The sequence below is a fragment of the Oncorhynchus clarkii genome, chromosome 23, assembly GCF_045791955.1.
Source record: "Oncorhynchus clarkii lewisi isolate Uvic-CL-2024 chromosome 23, UVic_Ocla_1.0, whole genome shotgun sequence".
Classification (NCBI taxonomy): domain Eukaryota; kingdom Metazoa; phylum Chordata; class Actinopteri; order Salmoniformes; family Salmonidae; genus Oncorhynchus; species Oncorhynchus clarkii.
This window is the reverse complement of record NC_092169.1, coordinates 4133214-4160368: the sequence shown is the minus strand read 5'-3', so window position 1 is coordinate 4160368 and position 27155 is coordinate 4133214. Positions and strand designations below refer to the sequence as shown.

Here is a 27155-nt window from a genome sequence, read left to right as displayed (position 1 = left end):
CCACAAAGACAGGTGGGAAAGGGCTACCTAAGCATGGTTCTCAATCAGAGACAACGATAGACAGCTGTCCATGATTGAGAACCCTACCCGGCCAAAATATACAAATAATAGAACATAGAATACCCACCCCAAATCACACCCTGTCCAAACCAAATAGAGATATAAAAATGATCTCTAAGGTCAGGGCGTGACAGTACCCCACCTCAAAGGTGCGGACTCCATACGCAAAACCTGAACCCATAGGGGAGGGTCTGGGTGGGCATCTATCCGCCCGCGGTGGCGGCTCAGGTGCGGGACGCAGATCCCGCTCCACCACTGGCTCACCCCACTTTGGTGGCACCTCTGGTGCGGGAACCCTCGTCGCCGACCCCGGACTGGGGACCCTCGTCGCGGGCCCCGGACTGGGGACCCTCTGAGGTCAGGGCGTGACAACAGTGCATTCTGAGATTATTCAGGCCCCTTGACTATTTCCAAATTTTGTTATGTTGCTGCCTTATTCTAAAATGTATTTAATTTAAAAAAAAATCCTCATCAATCTAGATGTTCTTTGCAAATGTATTAAAAATTAAAAACATAAATACCTTATTTGCATAGGCATTCAGACCCTTCGCCTTGAGACTCGAAATTGAGCTCATGTGCACCCTGTTTCCATTGATCATCCTTGAGATGTTTCTACAGCTTGATTGGAGTCCACCTGTGGTAAATTCAATTAATTGGACATGATTTGGAAAGGCACACACCTGTCTATATAAGGTCCCACAGTTGACAGTGCATGTCAGTGCAAAAACCAAGCCATGAGGTTGAAGGAATTGTCCGTAGCGCTCTGAGACAGGATTGTGGTGAGGCACAGATCTGGGGTAAGGGGGCTTGGTCAGGCAGGTGAACAAGATCTCGATGGTCACTCTGACAGAGCTCCAGAGTTCCTCTGTGGAGATGGAAAAACCTTCTAGAAGGACAACCATCTCTGCAGTACTCCACCATTCAGGCCTTTATGGTCGTGTGGCCAGACGGAAGCCACTCCTCCGTAAAAGGCACATGACAGACCGCTTGGAGTTTGCCAAAATAGGAAACCTGGCACCATCCCTACGGGGAAGTATGGTTGTGGCAGCATCATGCTGTGGGGATGTTTTTCAGCAGCAGGGACTGGGAAACTAGTCAGGATCAAGGCAAAGATGAACTGAGCAAAGTACAGAGAGATCCTTGTTGAAAACCTGCTCTAGAGCACTCTGGACCTCAGACTGGGGGGAAGGTTCACCTTCCAACAAGACAATGACCCTAAGCACATAATCAAGACAACACAGGAGTGGCTTCGGGACAAGTCTCTGAATGTCCTTGAGTGGCCCAGCCAGAGCCTGATCTTGAACCTGATTAAACATCTCTGGAGAGACCTGAAAATAGCTGTGCAGCGATACTCCCCATCCGACCTGACAGAGTTTGAGAGGATCTACAGATAAGAATGAGAGAAACTCCCCAAATACAGGTGTGCCAAGCTTCTAGTGTCATACCCAGGAAGGCTCGAGGCTGTGATTGCTGCCAAAGGTGCTTCAGCAAAGTACTGAGTAAAGAGTGTGAATACTTATGTATATGTGGTATTTTAAGTTTTTTTTAAATAATACATTTGCAGAAATGTCTAAAAACCTGCTTTTGCTTTGCCGTTATGGGTTATTGTATGTAGATTGATGAGGGATATTTTAGAATAGGCTGTAAGGTAACAAAATGTGGAAAAAGTAAAGGGGTCTGAATACATTCCGAATACACTGTACATAGTTTTAAATACCTTAGTTTCAGAAATGTTGTTTCAACTCTTCAGGCTGATTTTACCAGCCCAGATTGAGCCTATTTCTGGACTAAAAAGAACTTTCAGTGGTGATTTTCCATTGAGCATGCTTTTTAGTCCAGGAATAGGCTCAATCTGGGTCAAGGAAACCAGCACTTATTTTTCTACTGTAGTGTGCCCTTTGGGAGGGAGGGAGATGTTAACAGTGTTTGTGATTGATTGTGACATAGTGGATCTCTCTGAGGGATCTACTCACACGGAGTGGGCAGAGATGGTCTGTTAATGAGCTATGGGCCCTGTGTCATACCTGCCTCTCCACACTGCAGACGTACATAGACTACCCAGGTTAGTGACACATCTGTCTACCAGCCACTGATACTCTGCTCTGTGTAAACCAATTACATTATTTACTAAGCAGTAAGCATCCAATCCATCACCTTCTCTGGTCTCTGTAAACCACTTTTCTGTTGATGAAATTATTATGAGAAACGTCAAAATTGCAGTGGCAATAAATCATTCAAAACTTTGTTTAGTTTGACATACATTTTACAAATGTATTACCCTCTAAGGCCTACTGTTCTTTCTTCTTCATTTTCTTTATTTCCTCTCTGAAAGCATACTTATGCTTGGACACAGTGTACGTGGGTTGTGAGGGAGAAGTTCTCTTCTTGAAACCTAAAAACACAGGTATGGCTCTTTTTGCTTATCCACAGTAGTCAGCAATTGTCTCTGTCTGGAATGATAAAGTTACTTCAGCACTTTCCATATATTCTTTGTCTGTTTATTTACAACTGTTTTGAGTTAAAATATTTAAAAGTGCTCTTGCGCAAAGTGTCTGAGGAAATACTTATTTGAAATGTTATTTCATTCAATAATTAAACATGAATGTTATTGTAGGATCCTGTGATGCATTTTATCTGGCGCCTGAATTCCAGGAGCATGGAATCGTAACTGAAAAGGTTTGCCTCAACTTCTGACTTTAAAAAAAATAAATGTTTATTTCCATCAAGTAGATGTTTCTGAATACTGATTAAGTGGGTTTCATCTGTCTGTATGTTCAGGCCTGTGTCTATGGGGTGGCTGCCATCCTGTGGGCCACTGCCAAGTTCAATCTGTCAGCCAACCAAAAACTGGCTATGCCCAGGAAGTTGAAGAGGCTGCTGCTGGAGATGGCCAAGAAGACGCCCTTCGAGAGACCTTCCATTGTCATAGCTAAAAAGGTATTGATAGTTTCAGCTGTCAACCACTCTATTGAAAGCACATCTATCTATTCTTCTTTTGATCAATGTGTTAGTAACACTATTTATGTATGTAACATCTTTGCATTTTAATGGACAGCAATCCTGACAAAATATTGTACTGTTCACCTTTTAATTTGTAAAAGTGATTGTACTGAAACTACTAATAATTCAATTATCTCACATTGAAATGAAAGTATTTGTAGGAAAGCAGTGGCAATTGTTACTGAATGGACTATCCTGGTGAATGAAATCAAGTGAATGAATGAACAAATTAGCAAAATGTCTTTACTGTAAAGTGTGTTGCGATTTTAAATGTACTTTAAATCAAGTTTGATGAACAAAGGAATTCATAAATAAGCAAATTAATGAATGAAGTAGCTCAGGTGCTGAGGAAACAGATGTTCATGTGTTTCATTATGTTTCTGCTGTTACAGAGCTGTCGTGATTATCTATCATGCCAAGGAAAGAACGCTGAGACAGTGTGGATGAAGCTGATCAACAGAGTCCACCCGGTACCGCTCCATTGTACTACCCCAGATAGCACATAATGTTCTGAAAACACAGCTTAGCTTGTTGTTAATCCACCTGGCGTGTCAGATTTCAAGGAAAGCATACCAAGCGTTTATGTAAGGACATCTCTCTCAGCAGACAAAACATTACAAACAGCTAGCAGCCAAATAGATTGGTCACGAAAGTCAAAAAAGCAATAAAATGAATCGCTTACCTTTGATGATCTTCGGATGTTTGCACTCACGAGACTCCCAGTTACACATTAAATGTTCCTTTTGTTCCATAAAGATTATTTTTATATCCAAAAAACCTCCATTTGGTTGGCGCGTTATGTTCAGAAATCCACAGGCTTGAGCGGTCACGACCGGGCAGACGAAAATTCTAAATAGTATCCGTAAAGTTCATAGAAACATTTCAAACATTTTTTATAATCAATCCACAGGTTGTTTTGACAATATATAATCGATAATATTTCAACCGGACGATAGTTTCTTCAATAGGAGAGAGAGAAAATGTCTGCTTCACTCTGTTGCGCATGCAAAACGCTGCTGGCACCCAGCCATCCAATGACGCGATGTGATCTTTCTCGCTCATTTTTCAAAATAAAAGCCTGAAACTATGTCTAAAGACTGTTCACAACATGTGGAAGCCATAGGAAAAGGAATCTCGTTGATATCCCTTTAAATGGAGCTTTCAGGAAAAACAGCACCTCCGGGTTGGATTTTCTTCAGGTTTTTGCCTGCAATATCAGTTCTGTTATACTCACAGACAATATTTTGACAGTTTTGGAAACTTTAGAGAGTTTCCTATCCTAATCTGACAATTATATGCATATTCTAGATTCTGGGCCTGAGAAATAGGCTGTTTCATTTGTGTACGTTTTTCATCCAAACATCAAAATACTGCCCCCTACACTCAACAGGTTAAAGCAGGAAGCACCTGTGACTAGATCATTAAAAAAGTGGCCAGATGAAGCAGATGCTAAGCTACAGGATTGTTTTGCTAGCATAGACATGGAATATGTTCTGGGATTCCTCCGATGCCTTTGAGGAGTACACCACATCATTCATTGGCTTAATCAATAAGTGCATTGATGATGTCGTCCCCACAGTGACTGTATGTACACTACCGTTCAAAAGTTTGGGGTCACTTAGAAATGTCCTTGTTTTTAAAACAACACCAAATTGATCAGAAATACAGCGTAGACATTGTTAATGTTGTAAATGACTATTGTAGCTGGAAAGGCTGATTTAAAAAAAAATGGAATATCTACGTAGGAATACAGAGGCCCATTATCAGCAACCATCACTCCTGTGTTCCAATGGCACGTTGTGTTAGCTAATCCAAGTTTATCATTTTAAAAGGCTAGTTGATCGTTAGAAAACCCTTTTGCAATTATGTTAGCACAGCTGAAAACTGTTGTTCTTCTTTAGACTTATTAATTATCTGGAGCGTCAGCATTTGTGGGTTCAATTACAGCCTCAAAATGGCCAGAAACAAAGCACTTTCTTCTGAAACTCGTCAGTCTATTCTTGTTCTGAGAAATGAAGGCTATTCCATGTGAGAAATTGCCAAGAAACTGAAGATCTCATACAATGCTGTGTACTACTCCCTTCACAGAACAGCGCAAACCACCTCTAACCAGAATAGAAAGAGGAGTGGGATGCCCCAGTGCACAATTGAGCAAGAGGACAAGTACATTAGAGTGTCTAGTTTGAGAAACAGATGCCTCAAGTCCTCAACTGGCAGCTTCATTAAATAGTACCCTCAAAACACCGATCTCAACTTCAACAGTGGAGAGGCGACTCCGGGATGCTGGCCTTCTAGGCAGAGTTGCAAGGAAAAATACATCTCTCAGACTGACCAATAAAAATAAAATATTAAGATGGGAAAAAGAACACAGACACTGGACAGAGGAAGTCTGCCTAGAAGGCCAGCATCCCGGAGTCGCCGTTTCACTGTTCACGTTGAGACTGGTCAGGAAACATTTTACCTGTCAGGAAACGTATAGCTTCGTTCCCAGAACCAATGGGAAACCAAACATGTACGTTCCCACAACTTCCAAGGAACACAATGTGCTAGCTGGGACTGTAGCTACTGTTTGAAAGGGGTAGTGAGACACATAATGCCCATTGAAAGTGAAAGGGAGGATACATTGCTATTCCATTCTTGTCTGTCGAGGATAACTCCCTTCCTTACCTTTCAGCCACTCACAAAGGACATTGATGCAGAGGATCAGAATGGATTGGACAGTAGAGGAAGCTCAAGTCAGGAATCAACACATATCATGAGTGGTATGATTCATTAATCTTTTCAGACATTGTGCTCAAGCGATTTTGTTGACCTTACTATCAGTACATCTACATACAGATTTGTGATCAAATTGTATTGATGTTTCAACTATGGTTGTTGTAACTGTGTGTAGGGTTTGTGCCCATGGCTACTGAGAGCCGATTGGCTCCTGTACCTGGCCCTGTTCCCCATAGCTATCCAATCAGTGGAGCCCCCCAGCTTCCAGAGGCCTTCACCTCCTCTGCCACACACTTCACCCCCATCGTCCTGACCAGGGAGGGGGACACTGAGGAAGAAACTCCCCTGTCTGCTTCAGACATTGAGGGGTAAGCAGTTTGCTTCCTTTCTATGGAGATAAGGTACCAGTCATGGCATTATTTAAAGCACCATTAATGTTTTTGAAAGGTGGATCCAACCATAGTTTATTTATTGATTATTGAAATGTCATTCCATATGTTCACCGATTTCAAGAATGCATTTTTAATTATCACACGTTGTGTTACAGGACTAGAGGCAGTGAGATCCAGCCTGTGCAAGAGGCCAAGCACCCAGAAACACCCTTACACCTTGAAGACCTACCCCTACCTCAGTCAGATAGAGACCTACAGGACAGCGGACAGGACAGCCCTGTAAATCAAAAGAATGTGGTCACACGTCACTCCTCCTCCACTGCCTCCAGCAGCAGGACATTGGTCAACTCTCCACCTCCCGCCTCCCCCGAACTGACCACCCAATTGTCTTTGTCTTCCTCTTGCCAATTGTCATCCTGCTCTCATTTGACTGGTGGTGGTGTTTTCAACAACTTCCTCTTGCGCCATGACCCACTAACGGGGGACCTAACCCTGGTGCCGGTGCAGATAACAGTCGCTGAGTCCCTCCATGGACTGGAGCTCAATCTGCCCCTGACCTCAAGCTCCAGCTTCTTTCAGGGTCAACCTACACATCCTGGGGGCCCTAGAGACCATCTGACCCCTGGTCAGGGAGCTGAACCCCTGCTGTCTTGCCTTAATGGAAGCACTTGCAGCAAACCCTTGGACTCCTTAGTGTCAATGTCCCAGCCCCATAATGGAGAGGAAAGTCGAAGGTCAGGAGAACGTGAGGATGAAGCCCTATCAGAGTCCCATGGACCTCCTCAGGGAGACTCCCATCTGATGCACCCTTCCCTACAGGAAGTTATTGGCCTGCTCAGGGCAGAGTTTGCCATTGATGGCTATCTGGAGAATGGTTTGGAGGATCTATCAATGGGTTAGTAACATAGAGATGAATGTTCACTCTCTCAAACATCACATTTAGCCTATGGTCCCAGATCTGCTTAGGCTGTTTTGCCAATTCCTACGGTTCTTGTCACGCCAGTTGGTAAGACGTAACAAACAGATATGGCATCAGGCTAGTATCTCTGTTTTTCCCCCTGGTGGATTTGGTTCGGTTAATTGGTTTGTAGAGAGATACTACAGTTGTGCCATTAAATGTATGATCACTGCTGTGAACTTGTATGACAAGCTTTCTGTCTCTCATGTTTATGTGTTGTTCAAAGGGGAGTATATCCTGTCTCTGAAGGACCTACAGTACCAGACGTTCTGCAATGTTGTGAAAGAGAAGTTCTGTGACCTTTCCTGGGATGAGGACTTATTGGGAGTGCTCCACTGTGTGGTCAACTACAGCCAATTCTCTCTGTGAGTGTGTCAATGTTTCCCTGTTTTATTGGTGATACAAGCACAGGTCTTCTCTCAATAACAGAAGCCTAACAAGGTAAACGATACAAGTGAAAAAAGAAAGTCACACTTTCATTTATATAGACAGAAAGCATTAGCAACCACTGATTTTGTTCTTTCGAACAACACTTTATCTCTAGTAACACTTTGCAGTTACACTCTTGGTTAATAAACAAGCAATAATACCTGTGTTATAAAACTGTCTTTAGCTGACTGTCAATAGTATCAGAAGGATTTTTGCTCTCCTCAAAAGTATTCTCTGTCAACAAGCTTATCCAGCCAACAAGCTTAGTTTGTCTCTATGAGCAGGGGAGAAGAGCAAAATTGGCAGTGTTTTGGTTTAGAATTTTAATTTCTCTCATGTGAGTCCTCAACAACAATAAACCATTTAGATTATACCACCCCTCCTCCTCTTACACACACACGCACACACACACACACACACACACACACACACACACACACACACACACAGACACTCCACTCATAATCAGCATTCACAGAAGATTCACTTCAGACACACTTCCGGATGCTCCTTTTTTTTTCCAGCAGGAAAGGTCCCTATGGTAATAGCTTATCTCGTGTTTTTTGTTTGTCTCAAGAATATTGGCTTGGCACCATTGTTGAGCTACTTATGGTTCTTCCTGCCTTGTCTTTGAAACAATCTTAAAGATCCTGGAGGAGTGTACCCTAAATGAAGGAAAAGGTGAAATAAGGACTTGCCCCTTTTTGTTAATTAATCTGCAGACAAAGACAGATGGAGGGGCACATGAGAGTGTGTTGAGGAGATGTGCAGCTTGTCCCATGGTTGCCATGCTCTTAACACATGGGGCAGTGTGTTGAGAGAACCTTTAATCTTCTGTGGTAATGAGACAGACAGACAGACGAATAGACAGATACTCTCCTCTGAGTGGGACTTCTAGACTGTAAGCTGGAGAAGACTGTCACCACTAGGGTAGCTCATTGGCGAAGTCCTGATGCTGCTGGAACACTGCTTTGGATACAAACAGTCTTGGACAACTCAACCTCAGTTGTCAGGAAGCTGCTAAACGAGACAATAAGGATGGATTTGTTTGTTTTGATAACTAATTATTGATTGGTTTGTTTTGATTCATTCATATGTGTTGGCCTAATTAACTATTTTGATTATGCCTGTGAGGAGTGTGCTAGTCTCAATTGTATGTCTAGATTTCTCATAATATGATTATTTGTCTGTGTTTTCATATTGACTGAGTTGTTATTCTCACTAGTTTGTCTGCATTGTTTATGTTGTGTCTAATTACTGTCTGTGATGCTTCAATGACTTTTCAGTCTGAGCTCTTGTAGTCTGCCTTCTGTTTTATTGAATTAGTGTGTTTTGTCTAAGAAAGTTGCCTGAGTTCTTTGTGCTTTTGTCTGTGTTTGTTATGTGTAGGTCTAGTTGTCTGTGTGTGGCTGTGATGGTTGTGGCTAGCTGTGACTGGCTGACTGTTGTGTTGTGATCTCTGTCTCCATCTCTTTCTCTCTCTGGCTGCTGATGTGCCACATGCAGAGGCTCTAATGAAGAGTCACCATCAAAGCCTTGGCAAAGGGCATCCATCTCACCTCTGAGTGCTGCTGGCTGGAGAGGGGAGGAGAGGGACACACCCCGGCATGGTCATGTCGACCTGAATGGCAACCTGCACCACAGTGGACCTGTAGCTTCAGATGCATGGGAGAAATGTCAGAGAGACCAGAGACCCCTGTCTACATACAGAGTAACAAAGACTAGACCTGAACATAGAGATGCCGTATCAGAGGAAGTTCAACATAATGGCTGCCCAGGTAGGAAAGAAAATATATTAACTTCACAACTGGCATCACTGTTACCTTACTTCACAACTGTCATCACTCCCAGCAAGCAGATTTGGTTCCTTGGAAGTTGTGGCAACGTACCTTTGTGGTTTCCCATTGGTTCTGGGAACAAAGCCATACGTTTCTTGACTGGTAAAACAATGTTTTTTAAAGGACGGACAAGAATATCAATCAATCAAATGCATTTATAAAGCCCTTCTTACGTCAGCTGATGTCACAAAGTGCTGTACAGAAACCCAGCCTTTAAACTTCAAACAGCAAGCAATGCAGGTGTAGAAGCATGGTGGCTAGGAAAAACTCCCTAGAAAGGCCGTCACCTAGGAAGAAACTTAGAGAGGAACCAGGCTATGAGGGGTGGCCGGGTGGAGATTAAAACAGAACATGGCCAAGATGTTCAAATGTTCATCGATGACCAGCAGGGTCAAATAATAATAATCGCAGTGGTTGTAGAGGGTGCAACAGGTCAGCACCTCAGGAGTAAATATCAGTTGGCTTTTCATAGCCGATCATTCAGAGTATCTCTACCGCTCCTGCTGTCTCTAGAGAGTTGAAACAGCAGGTCTGGGACAGGTAGCACGTCCGGTGAACAGGTCAAGGTTCCATAGCCACTGGCAGAACAGTTGAAACTGGAGCAGCAGCATGAGAAGGTAGACTGGGGACAGCAAGGAGTCATCAGGCCAGGTAGTCCTGAGGCATGGTCATAGGGCTCAGGTCCTCCGAGAGAAAGAAAGAGAGAGAAAGAGAGAGAAAATTAGAGAGAGCATACTTAAATTCACACATGACACCGGATAAGGCAGGAGAAATACTCCAGATATAACAGACTGACCCTAGCCCCTCGACACAAACTATTACAGCATAAATACTGGAGGCTGAGACATGAGGGGTCGGGAGACACTGTGGCCCTGTCTGACAATACCCCTGGACAGGGCCAAACAGGCAGGATATAACCCCAACCACTTTGCCAAAGCACAGCCCCCACACCACTAGAGGGATATCTTCAACCCCCAACTTAATATCCTGAGACATAGCCGAGTATAGCCCTAGAAGATCTCCCCACGGCACGAGCCCAAGGGGAGGGCACCAACCCGGACAGGAAGATCACATCAGTGACTCAACCCACTCAAGTGACGCACCCCTCCCAGGGACGGCATGGAAGAGCACCAGTAAGCCAGTGACTCAGCCCCTGTAATAGGGTTTGAGGCAGAGAATCCCAATGGAGAGAGGGGAACCGGCCAGGCAGAGACAGCAAGGGCAGTTCATTACTCCAGTGCCTTTCCGTTCACCTTCACACTTCTGGGCCAGACTACACTCAATCATAGGACCTACTGAAGACCTACCCAAGACGTCTCTCACATGGGTAGGCAGATCATTCCATAAAAATTGAGCTCTATAGGAGGAAGCCCTGCCTCCAGCAGTTTGCTTAGAAATTCTAGGGACAGTAAGAAGGCCTGCATCTTGTGACTGTAGCGTACGTGTAGGTATGAACGGCAGGACCAAATCGGAAAGATAGCTAGGAGCAAGCCTATGTAATGCTTTGTAGGTTAGCAGTAAAACCTTGAAATCCTCTCTAGCCTTAACAGGAAGCCAGTGTAGCGAGACTAGCACTAGAGTAATATGATCAAATGTTTTGGTTCCGACTAGCAGCTGTGTTTAGCACTAACTGAAGTTTATTTAGTGCTTTAGAGCATTGCAGTAGTCGGATAGCCGGAAAGTAGAGCATTGCAGTAGTCTAACCTAGAAGTGACAAAAGCATGGATACATTTTTCTGCGTTATTTTTGGGCAAAAAGATTTTCGCAATGTTACGTAGATGGAAAAAAAGCTGTCCTTGAAACAGTCTTGATTTGTTCATCAAAAGAGAGAGAGAGTCCAGAGTAACGCCGAGGTCCTTCACAATTTTATTTGAGATGACTGTAGGATTAATTGGATTAATTGTCAGATTCAACGGAAGATCTCTTTGTTTCTTGGGACCTAGAACAAGCATCTGTTTTGTCTGAGTTTAAAAGTTGAAGATTTAGCCTGTTCTGGGAACGTTCATATTTAGGTTGCAGGGAGGTTCTGAGAACATTTTATTATGGTTCCCTGACAGTTTTCCCGGGAGGTTTTATTAACCTTCTGAGAACAGAAATTATAGGTTATTTGATGCTAATTAAATAATGTTCTGAAACAATTTTTCAATAAGGCTTTTAATAACACGGATAGCTTAGTTTGTGTTTACTGTCATTTGCGTAGGCATTAAACATGCGAACACAGTCATTTTCTTTGTGGCACGGCTTCAGTGAGATTCAAACCTAGGATCTTCTGTTTTCCATCCATGGAATTAGTCCACTGCGCCACCAGTATGGAGCTAGCTTGCCGTGTTCTTTTAACTAATAAAAAGCTGTTCATTTTAGTCTATTCAAACAGACACTGTTTCAAAGGAAACAAGCGCTCATTAAGATCAAGTATGGCCAATTAGTAGGCACGGCCAACACACCTGAACACATTGAAAGAAAATAATCACCTATTTTGAATGTTATATTGTTTTTTTGCATCTCTGAGTGATGTTCTATTGATTCCCTGGTTCATTTAATGTTTTTTCATGTACAATATCAGTCAAATGTTTAGACACTGTCACTCCCTGACCATAGACAGCTTCTTATTCTCTATGTTGGTTAGGTCGGGGTGTGACTAGGGTGGGTTATCTAGGTTATTTAATATCCATGTTGGCCTGGTATTGTTCCCAATCAGAGGCAGCTGTTTATCGTTGTCTCTGATTGGGGATCATATTTAGGCCGCCATTTCCCCATTGTGCTTTGTGGGATCTTGTTTATGTATTGTTGCTTGTGAGCACTGCATAGTTTCACGTTAGTTTTGTTCTGTATTGTTTTGGTGAGTTTCATTTATTAAACATGTGGAACAATCATTTAACGATCGTGACAGACACACATACTCATTCAAGGATTTTTCTTTATTTTTGACTATCTACATTATAGAATAATAGTGAAGACATCAAAAACTATGAAATAGAACATATGGAATCATGGAGTAACAGTCTTGAAGGAGTTCCCACATATGGTGAGCACTTGTTGGCTGCTTTTCCTTCACTCTGCGGTCCAACTCATCCCAAACCAATTGGGTTGAGGTTGGGTGATTGTGGAGGCCAGGTCATCTGATGCAGCACTCCATCACTCTCCTTCTTGGTCAAATAGCCCTTACACAGCCTGGAGGTGTTATGTTTCATTGTCCTGCTGAAAAAAATAAATGATAGTCCCACTAAGTGCATACCAGATAGGATGGTGTATCACTGCAGAATGCTGTGGTAGCCATGCTGATTAAGTGTGCCTTAAATTCTAAATAAATCACTGACAGTGTCACTAGCAAAGCACCCCCACACCCTCACATCTCCTCCATGCTTCATGGTGGGAACCACACATGGGGAGATCATCCGTTCACCTACTCTGTGTCCCACAAAGACATGGCTGTTGGAACCAAAAATCTCACCTTTTGGACTCATCAGACCAAAGTACAGATTTCCACCGGTCTAATGTCCATTGCTCGTGTTTCTTGGACCAAGCAAGTCTCTTCTTCTTATTGGTTTCCTTTAGTATTGGTTTCTTTGCAGCATTTCAACCATGAAGGCCTGCTTCACACAGTCTCCACAACAGTTGATGTTGAGATGTGTCTGTTACTTGAACTGAAGCTGCAATCTGAGGCTGGTAACTCTAATGAATTTATCCTTTGCAGCAAAGGTAACTCTGGGTCTTCTATTCCTGTGGCGGTCCTCATGAGAGCCAGTTTCATCATAGCGCTTGATGGTTTTTGCGACTGCACATGAAGAAAATGTCTAACTTCTTGACATTTTCCACATTGACTGACCTTCATGTCTTAAGATAATGATGGACTGTCATTTCTCTTTGCTTATTTGAGCTGTCCTTGCCATAATATGGACGTGGTCATTTACCAAATAGGGCTATCTCCTGTATACCACCCCTACATTGTCACAACACAACTGATTGGCTCCAACGTATTAGGAAGGAAAGGAATTCCACAAATTAACAAGGCAGACCTGTTAATTGAAATGCATTCCAGGTGACTTCCTCGTGGTACTACATGATTCCATATGTGTTATCTCATAGTTTTGATGACTTCACTATTATTCTATAATGTTGAAAATAGTCAAAGTAATGAAAAACCCCAGAATGAGTATTTGTGTCCAAACCTTTGACTGGTACTGTATATCTGAGCTATTGCCATTCGAGCAGGTAGAAATTTGGCTGAGATGACGTAGATTTGCAATAAAGCTGCTCTCACTACTGGAAGTTAATAAGAATATGACTTTTAGATCGCGAAAATGTCTGTCATACATGTCAGATTTCAATACTGGCTGATATCATAAGGTTGCCTTCTCTCTCTCGAATGAGCCATTAATAATATTTTTTGCGATATTCCTACTTCGAGAAACGTCTAATTGCCTCTGCAGTCCAGGGTGCATTGCATGGTGCCGTTGCGAATGTCACACACTGAGGCACATCAATCTGCAGGTTGAACATGGTGAAATTGTAGACTGCTAAATGTATAGTGCATTTTGTTTAGGCAATTTTACAGCTAACTAGCTACTTCACATACTGATATTGACTTTGGTATTATTGTGTTTGGTAGCTAGCTTCCTTTTGTAGTCAACTTGAGCTGCAACAGATTTCAACAATGATTTTCACATTTTGCCACCAACCTTATTATAACGCAAAAAGGAAAAATGTGTTAAAAAAACATATTGTTCCCACATGTTAGTGTTATGCAATACTGTAAATTATAGGAATGATTGGTTTTAGGTGGATTTTTCCTTTAACAATAGAGAGAGTTTTGTTGATGCTGAGAACGGAATGTATGTTTTTAAATAACATTCTTAGAAGGTTATTTGAACGTTACTAATGTTTTCTTGTGGTTTTTATGGAAAGTTTTCCTAATGTTCTGAGAACATGACTTTAAATAGAACCATGACGAAACCTGCAAAAAACGTTACGCTGAAGTACTGAAATTCCCACAGAAGTACGTTGTTTCTTAATGTTTTCGGAAGAATTTGAGATCATTACTTTAAATAGAACGATGAGGAAACCTGTAGGAAACGTTATGCTGAAGTGCTGAAATTCCCACCTAAGAAACATATGGTTCTCAGAACCTTATGTGCTAGCTGGGTATCCTGCAGCATTCCCAGAATATTGTTTGAAGGTTGCATGCAAAATAACGTGATTGTCCTATGGTTCTTACCACGCTCTAAGAAACATATTGTTGTCAGAACGTTATGTGCTAGCTGGGCTATTAGCATTACTTCACAACTGTCATCACTTTTACCGTTATCATGATAAACGTCTGTGAGATGACGTAGTTAGATTAAGTTGTATAGGCCTACTGTAGCGAGATGTTGTGACAAATCCAACTTTGAATGGCAGTTGGATAAAGTTGTTAGAGGAATGACTGGCTGTTGGATTAAATTGTTAAGAGCACAGTTTATTCAAGACAGCCCAAATCATGTTGCGATGTCACAATGATCTCCTCAGCTGGAGAGGGTTGTTGTGGAAACAGTTACTTCCTCTCCATCCACACACACCAATACATGCACACTCACCAACAAGCACTGCACACTCACATACACACAAACATACCTCTTCAGTTTCACACAAAATACGTTATGCTTTAGATGATTAATCAGAGCAAAAATAGGCTGCTCACATTGGTAGGTGGAGTACGCCTGTGATGCAGAATCTAATAATATAGCAAGATTAACATTTAACCTCTTGCCAACAAACAAATTAAAAAGAGCCTTTTAACGAAAGAAAACTTCAGCCATGAGAGAATTTCACCTCTCAAAATCTCTGCCCGCGCACACACACACACACACACACACACACACACACACTGCCTGACCCATCCCTTTTTCTCTCTCTCTCTTCTTGATCTGCCCGTTTCCTGGTCCAGGATTGAGAGCTGCCGAGTGTTTGGGTAAGGGGGCCATGGAGAGTGCCGAGCATCCAGTGGGGGTCAGTGATGAAAGCCCCCCTGAAGCTGACTCTCTGTGTGGGATGGACGAGCCACTGAGGGTGGGCCACCTAGGCCAGATGAGCTGCTCCAAGGACATGGAGGACACAGAATCGCTGGTGTTTGAGCGTCTCCTCTCCCCCTGCTCCAGAGCAGAGGAGTCTAGCCACCGCCTCAGCCCAGCCTGGGGCCTGGCCTTCTATGGAGAAGACTGTTTTAGTCATGATGTGGTGGAATATGCTATAACCCTGGGACAGCACAGTGAGTCACCGTGCCTGGAGCTGAAAACACAGGTGGGTAAACTGGGAGGAAAAGCTATTGGGCTTAAATAGAATAGACCAGCTGTGAGTCATGACTGACCATATAGCATACCATGGTCTCAATGTTTGGAATAGTGCTTTATTGTAAATGTGTTTATATTATACTCTCATTTTAGCTCATTTTAGAACAATGAATACTGTCTGATGCTTCAAAGATTACAACATAATTAGTTACTACTTTCTACCAAATGGTATGCAATGAAAAAGGTACATAATGATGTTTGATTATATTCATTTGACATAAATGAGAAGTACTTATTATACATACAAGAAAACAAGCTGACTAAAGTAAAACGCATAATCATGTTTGCCTTACAGTTTTTTTTTTATTTTTACAATCGCTAGGTCCCATTTCTCAATAATTAGGTCACTTTTTCAAAACTATTCACACTTTTCTCCTAACCAACTTTCAGCTTGGCACAGAAGTTAACCTCAATAGGGGACGTGGGACGGTAGCGCCCCACCTGGCCAACATCCAGTGAAATTGCAGAGCGCCAAATTCAAAAACAGAAATATTCATTATAAAAAAACTGAAAACATACAAGTGTTAAACATGGTTTTAAAGATTAACTTCTTGTTAATCCAACCACGGTGTCAGATTTCAAAAAGGCTTTACGGCGAAAGCATACCATGCGATTATCTAAGAACAGCGCCCAGCAGACAAATCATTACAAACAGTTAGTTACCAGCCAAGTAGAGGAGTTACACAAGTCAGAAATAGCAATAAAATTAATCACTTACCTTTGATGATCTTCATATGGTTGCACTCACAAGACTCCCATTTACTCAACAAATGTTTGTTTTGTTCGATAAAGCCCCTCTTTATATCCAAAAACCTCAGTTTTGTTTGTGCGTTTTGTTCAGTAATCCACAGGCTCAAACGCAGTCACAACAGGCAGACGAAAAATCCAAATAGTATCTGTAAATTTCAAGAAACATGTAAACGATGTTTAGAATCAATCCTCAGGTTGTTTTTAGCCTAAATAATCGATAATATTTCAACCGGACAATAACGTTGTCAATATAAAAGGTAAACAAGAAAGACGCGCTCTCGGTCGTAGGCATGAAAAATCTCTGGGTCTCTGTAGGTTTTAGTCAGAAAACTACAAACATATAAAAAAAATCCCACATCCTGGATGGGTTTTCTCAGGTTTTTGCCTGCCAAATCAGTTCTGTTATACTCACAGACATTATTCTAACAGTTCTGGAAACGTTAGAAACGAGTGTTTCTATCCAAATCTACCAATTATATGCATATCCTAGCTTCTGGGCCTGAGTAGCAGGCAGTTTACTTTGGGCACACTTTTCATTCAGAGGTGAAAATAGTGCCCCCTACCCTAGTGAAGTTAATTTCCCCTCCAAAATGCACTAAAACTACCAAAACACTTCATATATGTCTCAAATCAACACACTCTTCCATAACACTAGCAAAGGTTGTCACCCAACAAGCACACTTTGTCATTCATAAAACAATGACCTAAAAAACACTAAAAACAGGTAGCATTACACAATGTTTTCTTTTGTCAAATTCCTTTACAAAACAAGAATGGAACCTCTCTACTGCTTAGAATGCATTGCAGTATATGTTACAGGAATGAATTATACATGATACAATATGCTTCAATATGTTTTATGTCATTTTTTGGCATTGAGGGATTCCAAAATACAAGAATTTGTATATACACCATCTACAGATATAGTAGCAATGCTAGTCAACCCTGTCTTCTGCATTTGGCCACAGGTTCTCATCCACATCACATCTTATGTAATCTTGGGCAATACACCTAGGAAATAATCTGTTGGCATGCCTGGTCCATCCCTGGCAATCTTCTGCAGATATGTCCAGGCATCCGGCATTCACTGCATCCAGGTGCGACATTTGATCATGTGGATGGTGATCATAAACCTTTCACCTCCATGAAGAAAAGTGTCACCATCCTGGGATGAGCTGCATACCATTCTGTGACTGCACGGGAGTGGTGAAATGCCACATTGTCCCATACAATTACAAACGTTGGCCGATTTCGCCTCACTGCAACCCTTTCCTCACCTGGCACAACCCTTCCATAGAGGTCATCCAGGAATGAAATGAGACACTCGGTGGCCCAATTAGCGGTTTGTGTAACAGCAATCGTTTCGCAATCACATTCCTTCCTCGCCGCTGTGTTTTGGCCAAGTTGAAACCAGCCTCATCCACAAAGATGAATATGTGGGGTGTTTGCCTGGCTTCAATCTCCGCGACTCTCTAAAATAAATACACAAGGCAACATGAGTTAGGCTATTATGGTAGTTTACGTTATACCTAAAAACATGTGTCTCTGCCCTGTTTGGTTTAGTTCAAAACCAGTTCTGTATTTTCTAAAAATCTTACCTGGACATATTGGTTCCTGAGTTGCTTGACTCGTTCAGAGTTCCTGTCAAAGGGGACAGTGTACATCTGCTTCATCCTGACTTGATGTTGTTTCAGGACTCTGTGAATATTTCCAAATGTAATGTTGTCTGCCATCACTCTGTCCCGAAGTTTTATGCCACTGTTTCTGATGACCATATCAACGATTGCAGTTTCCTGCGCAGCAGTGAAAATCCTACCTCTCCCACCTATGGGAGATAACCGTTGGGTCCTAAGCCTAAATGCAAAAACAATTACACACAAGTGGGTTTGGAGGCTTTGCTCAATTTACTTCTGTAATGTGTGGTTCAGTCAGATGCCCTTGCAAAATGCACATCGTACCTGTTGCTTTGCTGGAAATTTCTCACAATAGATGCCACTGTTGAGCGTTACAGATTTGGATTGCACTCTCAGACTATCATTGATAGACCATGATTTATTACATGATCAATTATAGTAGCCCTAATATCACCTGAGACTACAACTCTTGATCTTCCTCTCTGTCTTCTTCCACCACGGATACGTCCTCCTCTCCCTCTCCCACTCCCAGTCACTCTTCCTCTGTCAGCCACTTCTCCATCTCTGGCTGGGCCCATGTTTACATTACAGTACAGCATTATTCCTAAGATATCCCCTTTTGTATAGATGGTAATGAAATTGAAAGACTAACACCTGGGTAGGTTTTCAGCTACAATGGGAATCAGCCGTGGTTGGTCTAATTGTTTTGGTAGTATTTCATTTTTTAGATTTGGATATATTTCAATACGGGTTTACTGTAGAAATGTAGCAGATTGCTGTCTTATTCAATGTTGTGTTACGTTAGGTTCTGAACTTAAGTTTAACAGTTTTGAAAAGAGTATGTAAACATGTGCAAATTGGCATATAGGTACATATAGTTTTGTTGGTGGTTGTGTCTGAGAAAATAATTCATGAAATTTGAAATATGTAGTCATTGAAATGCATTTTGTGCCAAAGCAATGAAAAATTATCCACAGTTTAGCCCAGATAGACTGCTGTCACGGAAGAAGTGACCTAATTCGTGAGAAATGGGTCCTACTCGTTTCGGCTACCCGGAAAACAGGCTACTCTGGCGAATTTCAGTGATGAATGGAGAATGGGGCTTTTTTAATAATAATACATTGTAATTTATGCACTTTTCAAGACACCCAATAAAGTTCATTCAAATAAAGTCAGTTATTTGTTTAGAAAAGTTATATTAAAGCTGAATCAACGTCTGCAAAATCACATAAGGATAATATTCTCCATAACAGAATCAATTATAATAGCATAGTATTAATGTAAGACAACAATATAACATTAATGTAAGACAAAAACACCACTTAATTTCTTATGAGAATTTGGGATCATTGTGCGAATGGTTGCATTTTTCTCTCAAGCAGCCAACACTCAACATCATACGAGCCATTAGTGAAAATATGTGCTTTGTTTGAAACAAAATGCTACAGTTTAACACCATCGCTCACTGTACATAATTCAAAACAACACTGTACTTCAAAACAACATTGTACATAAATCAAGACGATGCATATTCCCATGACACTGATTGAGATCAAATGGTTGGCATGTGGATGCTGCATGGACGTTTCACTGGTAAAACTTAAATAATTATTATTCACGATTGACAGTGAGAAATGTGAAGGGAGGGTGACCATAAAAAATAGTGCGTAAAGTAGAGGTAAAGAAACACATGCGCGGAATGTGATTTCGGATCCTCGACTCTGGGGAAGAGGCTTCCCGGGGGGTGGGACAGGCGGAATGGGGCGGTTACCTTCAGATCCGCAGCCTCTGCCTTTATTTAAAATGATTGGATTGAGTAATGACCTATAATAGAGAATGTACCACTGCCTTGCAACTCCTTCCGTTTGAGTTATGTTATAGTATTATTTTTTATTGTCAGCATGCATCAAATAACATTGTTTTAATAAATTACTATATATTTATGATTATATAGTAATTACACTTTCAGTCAAACTGGATAAGTGCATGGATTTCATGAAAGGTCTACGAGATTATTTGTTTAAAAACCAAGCAAAACAGCATTAATGGCTAAAGCAAATCATGGTATGATCATGATTTGAGGTGGATAGAAAGAAAGGAGTTGGGGGTTTTAGGGTAATTGACACATTATGTTCTCCAAACTGTTATTGAATATTAATATGATATATTTCCGACCTTTGACAGAAAGGTCATTATCATGTGTAATAGAATAACAAATGAGCTGTCTTTGTCTGTGTATGCTTTGATGGTAATGATGTGGGCTTTTATCTGCTCCTTCAATGGAACAGTGTGACCGCCCAACTCTCACACATTAAGAGCCATGGCTCCATATCAGTATTAGATGTGCCCCGTTTCTCACTTCAAAAGATCTATTGATTTCTGTTACCATAGTGAGCGATGCAAGCAGAGAGCCAGCCCTGTACATACATTGGAGACACTCTAAAAGGCTATGTGTGTACTGCATCTACACCCTAATGGGTTCTTCGGCTATCCCTACTAGGACAACATTTTCACCCAACAAAAAACGCTTAAGAACCCTTTGGTGAAAAGGTTCTACCTGGAACCAAAAAGAGTTATATTTCAAATACTTTTTTCAATGTATCACTTATGGGATTAAGAGCAGCGATCCACAATGTTAGAAACCAATCACATAGTGTCTGTCGGAGACAGGTCGAGTAGTGAATAGGGCGTCACTTGCCCACCGACTAGTCATTCGCGCTCTCTTCCTTGAAAAGAGTCATTATGCTCCTGAAGCTCTCCTCAGCACGACCTGAACCTGTCTTCCTGCTAAACAGTTCCTAGTCGTACCGTGAGGTTAACTTGTTGAATCTAGGGGTAATTTATTTTATTTTTGGAAAAATAACGTTCCCAAAGTAAACGGGCTATTTTTCAGGACCAGAAAATAGAATATGCATATAATTGACAGCTTAGGATAGAAAACACTCTAAAGTTTCCAAAACTGTAAAGATATTGTCTGTGAGTATAACAGAACTGATATTGCAGGCAAAAGAATGAGAAAAATCCAATCAGGAACGCAGCGGTTTCTAAATAAGAGTCCCTTCCTATGCTTCCCTATTGAGCAGTGAATGCGATATCAACGAGATTCCTTTTTCTATGGCTTCCTTAATGTGTCTAGTATCACAAGACATAGTTTCAGACTTTTATTTTGAAAAAAGAGCCTGAGCGACAACATTGGGTCAGTGTCCACCTTGCTCTTTTCTCGAGCAAAAGACAGAGGTAGCTATTTTTCCACCCGGTCTTACTGAAATAAGCTCTGTCCCGGTTGATATATTATCGAATAGATATTTGAAAAACACCTTGAGGATTGATTATAAACAATGTTTGCCATGTTTCTGTCGATAATATGGAGCTAATTTTGAATATTTTTCTGACCGCAATTTCCGGTAGTTTTCTCAGCCAAACGTGAAGAACTAACGGAGCTATTTTTGGCTACAAACATTTTTTTTCTGGAAAAAAGAAACATTTGCTATCTAACTGGGAGTCTCGTGAGAGGAAACATCCGAAGCTCATCAAAGGTAAACAATTTGATTGCTTTTCTGATTTTTGTGACCAGATTGCCTGCTGCTAGCCATGCATAATGCTATGCTAGGCTATCGATAAACTTACACAAATGCATGTCTTGCTTTGGCTGTAAAGCATATTTTCAAAATCTGAGATGACAGGGTGATTAACAAAAGGCTAAGCTGTGTTTGAATATATTTTTCACTTTGTGATTTCATGAATATGAATATTTTCTAATAAGATTTTTTGTCCTTGGCGTTATGCTACTTAGTGTCAGTTGATGACAATTCTCCCGGATCCGGGATGGGTAGTTACAAGAGTTAACGCTGTTGAACGTTCGACTTCAGCTCTATTATTATTGTGTTGAAAGACTGACTGTAAGGAAAATTATTTTGCTTCGTGTAGAATTCTCAGATTTTTCTACTCTGTCTCCAGTGGTAGCTATCGTCACACGGCTAGTTGCTGAAACTTGGCTAGCTCTCGCCAGAAGGCTTGACTAACCTAGCTAGCTTGCTATACCTCTACAACTGGCTTTTCTCCTGGCGAGGTAGAATCGCTAGCTCTCCTCTCTCTCGTTTAGTTCGACCCATGTCCCCATGTGTCGTGTTGACTAGACTGTCCGTCCTTAGCTTCACAGCTTGACAACCGAGAGAAACGCTTTGTTCATCGAGAGACAAAGAAAGCATGAGCTTTCTCCGGCTAGCATTGTGCTAACTAGCTAGGCTATTAGCGCATGAGGTGAACGCTAGCTAGCTTTGCACAAGAACTATGGCAAAAGTTAATCTCGTAGCCATGGAGCCTGCTACAAAGAGCAGGACTCCTGCCCCAGCACCGGCACGCCTGTGTCCATGCAAGGTTACTATTTCCGGCAAGGATACACACTCTTTGTGTGTCACCTTCATGGGGCTTGAGGACGCAGAAGCATCTCTCGCTATCCCAGAGTAATGTGTGCATTTTAGGGCACAGCCTTATGAGTGTCCTCAAACGGCGAGCGCGCAGAGCAGCCCCTAAACCAGACTCGTCGCCAGTACAGCCTCCGGGCTTGCAGGCTACCCAGCCCTCCTGGGACGAGGTTTTGGACTATCTCTGTCCTCCGTTTCAGACAGAAGCAGCGTAGGCGGGGTCTTGGATATTCGCAATGGAGGAGGAATACGAACTCCTCAAAGCCAACGAGGAAAAAGAGGAAGCCCAACCCCATAGCACAAGGTCCTCTTCCTCACTTAGCAGAGCATCTGCATTCAATGAAAATATTCGGGATTGTCGATGTTTGCAAACGGGCAGCGTCCAGGCTCTGTATTGACTGGCCTGCAACCATGGGGGGTGGCAGCACATAGCGGGATTGGATCGATGGGAGGAAGCTCCCCTCTCGCACCATCCTGGGGAAGCAACTACTCCCAGCGGTCCCAGCTTGGGACAAGCCCCTGTCCAGTAAAGTCCTAACCTGACACTTTGTAAGCATGGATTTTCAGGGCATGGAGGAGAACGGCTTCGGCAAGCCGCCGGTGGTCGAGCTGTCATTGGCTAGCCACCTCAACCCCAATGCCTCGCTACAGCCAGCACTACTCTCCCTGGAAAGATGGAGCGCTTCACCTTCTCCTTATTCCAGAAGGTCTTAGTGTCTGCAGCACATTCAGTAAAGGCCTTTAAACGTAACATCCCTGCTGCTGGCTTACCAGGTTGACTTGCTACAAGAGATGGGCAAACTCTTGGTCAAAAACACAGCCGACCACAGACTTTGAGATGAGATGTGTGTGGTTACACATCTCAACCCCCAGACGTGCCATTTAAGGCTGCGTGCACTCCAGGAGCAACTTGTCCAGCTTGTCAGACAAGGAGAAAACAGACTTCCTGCAATTCCTGCCAAGTCCTTCCCCTGGAGGGGAGAAAGGGTGCCCGACATAGGAGTAAGTCCCCAGCAGCAGAGATGGACAGTGCACAGCTCACACAATGTCCTGGCCTGTCCTCTCTCTGGTTGAGCACAGACCCCCCCCCCCCCCATCACAACGGGGGAGAGGCACATATGTGCTCCTAACACCCGACCCCTTGTGCAGCGACTCATTCCTATGCGTATGGAGGGGGCTCACTCTTCCTCCATGTGCCCTCCGTGTAGCTGAGGTAAGTAGCTGAGGTAGGAAGACAATTTGTCAGTCGCCACCAAACAGTGTCTCCAATCCCAGCGTCTAGCCAAGGGCAAGAAAATGTAACAAAAGGGCAGCACTAGTGAGTGAGAGTCATCTAACTTGTGTGCAACTTGTCGCAAGAGCAGGGCACTGACATGCATGCGCAGCCCAGCCCTGAGCATTGACCACAGTTATAAAGGGGTACAGACGACTTCAGCTGAACCCATCCATTTAAAAAAAATGTTTACCCCTTTTTCTCCCCAATTTTTGTGGTATTCAATTGGTAGTTAGTCTTGTCCCATCGCTGCAACTCCCATACGGACTTGGGAGAGGCGAAGGTCGGGAACTGCTTCTTGACACAATGCCCGCTTAACCTGGAAGCCAGCCGCACCGATTTGTCAGAGGAAACACTGTACACCTGGCGACCATGTCAGCGTGCATGGCGCACGGCCCGCCACGAGTCGCTAGTGCGCAATGGGACAAGAACATCCCTGCCGACCAAACCCTCCCTTTAACCCAGACGACGCTGGGCCAATTGTGCGCCACCCCATGGGTCTCCTGGTTGTGGCCGCTGCGACAGAACCTGGACTCGAACCAGTGCCTTGACCACTGTGTCACTCGGGAGTCCTGAACACACCCGTTTTTAACTGGACTTTAACTTCAACAGCAAGTGGCGACTCAGTCGCATAGGAGAGGAGAAAACCTCTCTATTAAGCAACAGGTCAATCAGAGTAATACCAGTGTCAGAATACTTTGTCGGCTTCTATTTCCGGCAGTTCCTGGTTCCTGGGTGGGGGGGTCTTGCTTCGCCCAATGTGAAGTCTCACTTCACTTGTCAAGGTGACTAATTCACCTCAGTCGACCTACTGAACACTTATTTTCACACATGCTTTCTGTCATAACATAAGCAATCTGTCATCATACCTGCGTTGCTCCATGACACAGGAGCAAGCGGTACAAGACACAGCCTCCCTTGTAACCCCCCTCATCAAGTAAGGGTTCAAGATCAACCAAATATAAAGGTTTTTAATGCCGAGATAGAGAATAGAATATCCAGAAGTCAAGCTGGTTTTTCTCTCCTATCGTACTATATTATCCGACGACCGCATCATGTTGTTCCGACAGTGCCTCTCCCTGTTCCACAGGAGGTGCTCGGTCACGCTCAGTCCCTAAGTGTGGGGATTGATTGCATCCACCATATCAGTAGCACAGATGGGTCTACTGAGGATGAGAGACCTCCAGCATTGGGTCTGTGAAAATGATGTCAACTCTATCTTTACATAACAACAACCTCAGTTTGTCTCTGGGCACTCTATCATGGGAGGAGCCCCTTGATATTTGTTCCTGGCACTCGCCTGGGGGCATTGTCAACGAGGAAGGTGGTGACGACAGGTGCACCACTCACAGGAGGGGGCGCAGCCTACGAGGAAAGAGCTTTAGACAGGTTGTGGTTCCCACAGCCCCTTCTCGCTCAGTCAAACCACCTTGAGCTGCTGATAGTGTTCCACTCAGTGAAACACTTTCAGTCCTTCCTTCGAGATTGTCATATCCTGATCAGGACAGACAATACAACCGTGGTAGCATACATCAACTGCCAAAGTGGCACTCGCTGTGCATCTACACAGACTAGCTGTCAAGACTATTCTGTGGAGCAGAGCACACCTACTCTTCCTACGCGCAACTCAGGTCCCAGGCCTACTAACTGTGGAAATGGACTTGATGTACAGAGGGAATGCTCTATACGGGGACCGGAGACTCCCTAAGAGGTGAACCAGATCTGGGAGGATCACAGTCAAGCCACCATAGATCTCTTTGCATCACAACACTGAGTGTGGTTTTCTGCGCTGGTAAAAAAAAACGCACACCTCGACTAGGGGTGCGGCTCTGCGTTTTCCCTCCCCTATGTCACATACACGTCTTTAGCAGATGTTATTGCGGGTGTAGCGAAATGCTCGTGCTTTTAGTTCCGACAGTGCAGTAATATCTAACAAGTAATATGTAACAATTTCACAACAAATACCTAATACACACAAATCTAAGTAAAGGAATGGAATTAAGAATATATAAATATATGGATGAACAATGTTACAGCGGCATAGACTAAGATGAAGTAGATAGTATAGAATACAGTATATACCGTTCAAAAGTTTGGGGTCACTTGTGCACCGGGGCCTCCCACTCCACTTTCTATTCTGGTTAGAGCCAGTTTCCGCTGTTCTGTGAAGGAAGTTAGCCCCCAGTGATGTGTTGTGCAGAGCATTGTACGAGATCTTCAGTTTCATGGCAATTTCTCGCATGGAATAGCCTTCATTTCTCAAAACAGCAATAGACTGACGAGTTTCAGAAGAAAGTGCTTTGTTTCTAGCCATTTTGAGCCCGCAGTCAAACCCACAAATGCTAATGTTCCAGATACTCCACTAGTCTAAAGAAGGCCAGTTCAACAACAGTTTTCAGCTCTGCTAACATAATTGCAAAAGAGTTTTCTAATGATCAATTCACCTTTTAAATGATAAACTTGGATTAGCTAACACAACGTGCCATTGCAACACAGGAGTGATGGTTGCTGATAATGGCCTCTGTACGCCAATGTAGATATTCCATTAAAAATCTGTCCTTTCCAGCTACAATAGTCATTTACAACATTAACAATGTCTACACTGTATTTCTGATCAATTTGATGTTATTTTAAATCGACAAAAAAAATGCTATTCTTTCAAAAACAAGGACATTTCTAAGTGACCCCAAACATTTGAATGGTAGTGTACATATGAGATGAGTAATGCAAGATATGTAAACATTATTAAAGTGACATTATTAAAGTGGGATGAACAGGCAGTGGCTCGGGTGGTTGTTGTCCTTGATGATCTTTTTGGCCTTCCTGTGACATCGGGTGCTGTATGTGTCCTGAGGGTAGGTAGTTAGCCCCCAGTGATGTGTTGTGCAGACTGCACCACCCTCTGGAGAGCCCTGCGGTTGTGGGCGGTGTGGTTGCTGTACCAGGCGGTGATACAGCCCGACATGATGCTTTCAATTGTGCATCTGTAAAAGTTTGTGAGGGTTTTAGGTGACAACAAATTTATTCAGCCTCCTGAGGTTGAAGAGGCGCCGTTGCGCCTTCTTCACCACACTGTCTGTGTGGGAGGACCATTTCAGTTTGTCAGTGATATGTACGCCAAGGAACTTAAAACTTTCCACCTTCTCCAGTGCTGTCCCATCGATGTGGATGGGGGGGGTGCTCTCTCTGCTGTTTCTTGTAGTCCACAATCATCTCCTTTGTTTTGTTGTAAGATATGTAAACGTTATCCTCAAAGCGGGCAAAGAAATTGTTTAGCTTGTCTGGAAGCAAGACGACGGTGTCCACGACATGGCTGTATTTCCTTTTGTAGTCCGGGATTTTCTGTAGACCCT

At 42.8% G+C, this 27155-nt stretch overlaps 1 protein-coding gene across 1 annotated transcript in view; it reads left to right on the top strand.

The window, feature by feature from the left end:
* Positions 1 to 27155, top strand: part of LOC139381525 (kinase non-catalytic C-lobe domain-containing protein 1-like) — an 87291-nt gene that overhangs the window by 28241 nt on the left and 31895 nt on the right. The window contains exons 7-17 of the mRNA XM_071125141.1: positions 2008 to 2122; positions 2393 to 2464; positions 2675 to 2736; positions 2839 to 2997; positions 3453 to 3530; positions 5735 to 5822; positions 5954 to 6146; positions 6326 to 7065; positions 7355 to 7493; positions 9064 to 9335; positions 15319 to 15671. Coding sequence (XP_070981242.1) covers positions 2008 to 2122; positions 2393 to 2464; positions 2675 to 2736; positions 2839 to 2997; positions 3453 to 3530; positions 5735 to 5822; positions 5954 to 6146; positions 6326 to 7065; positions 7355 to 7493; positions 9064 to 9335; positions 15319 to 15671 — 2271 coding nt within the window. The remainder of the gene's footprint in view (positions 1 to 2007; positions 2123 to 2392; positions 2465 to 2674; positions 2737 to 2838; positions 2998 to 3452; positions 3531 to 5734; positions 5823 to 5953; positions 6147 to 6325; positions 7066 to 7354; positions 7494 to 9063; positions 9336 to 15318; positions 15672 to 27155) is intronic.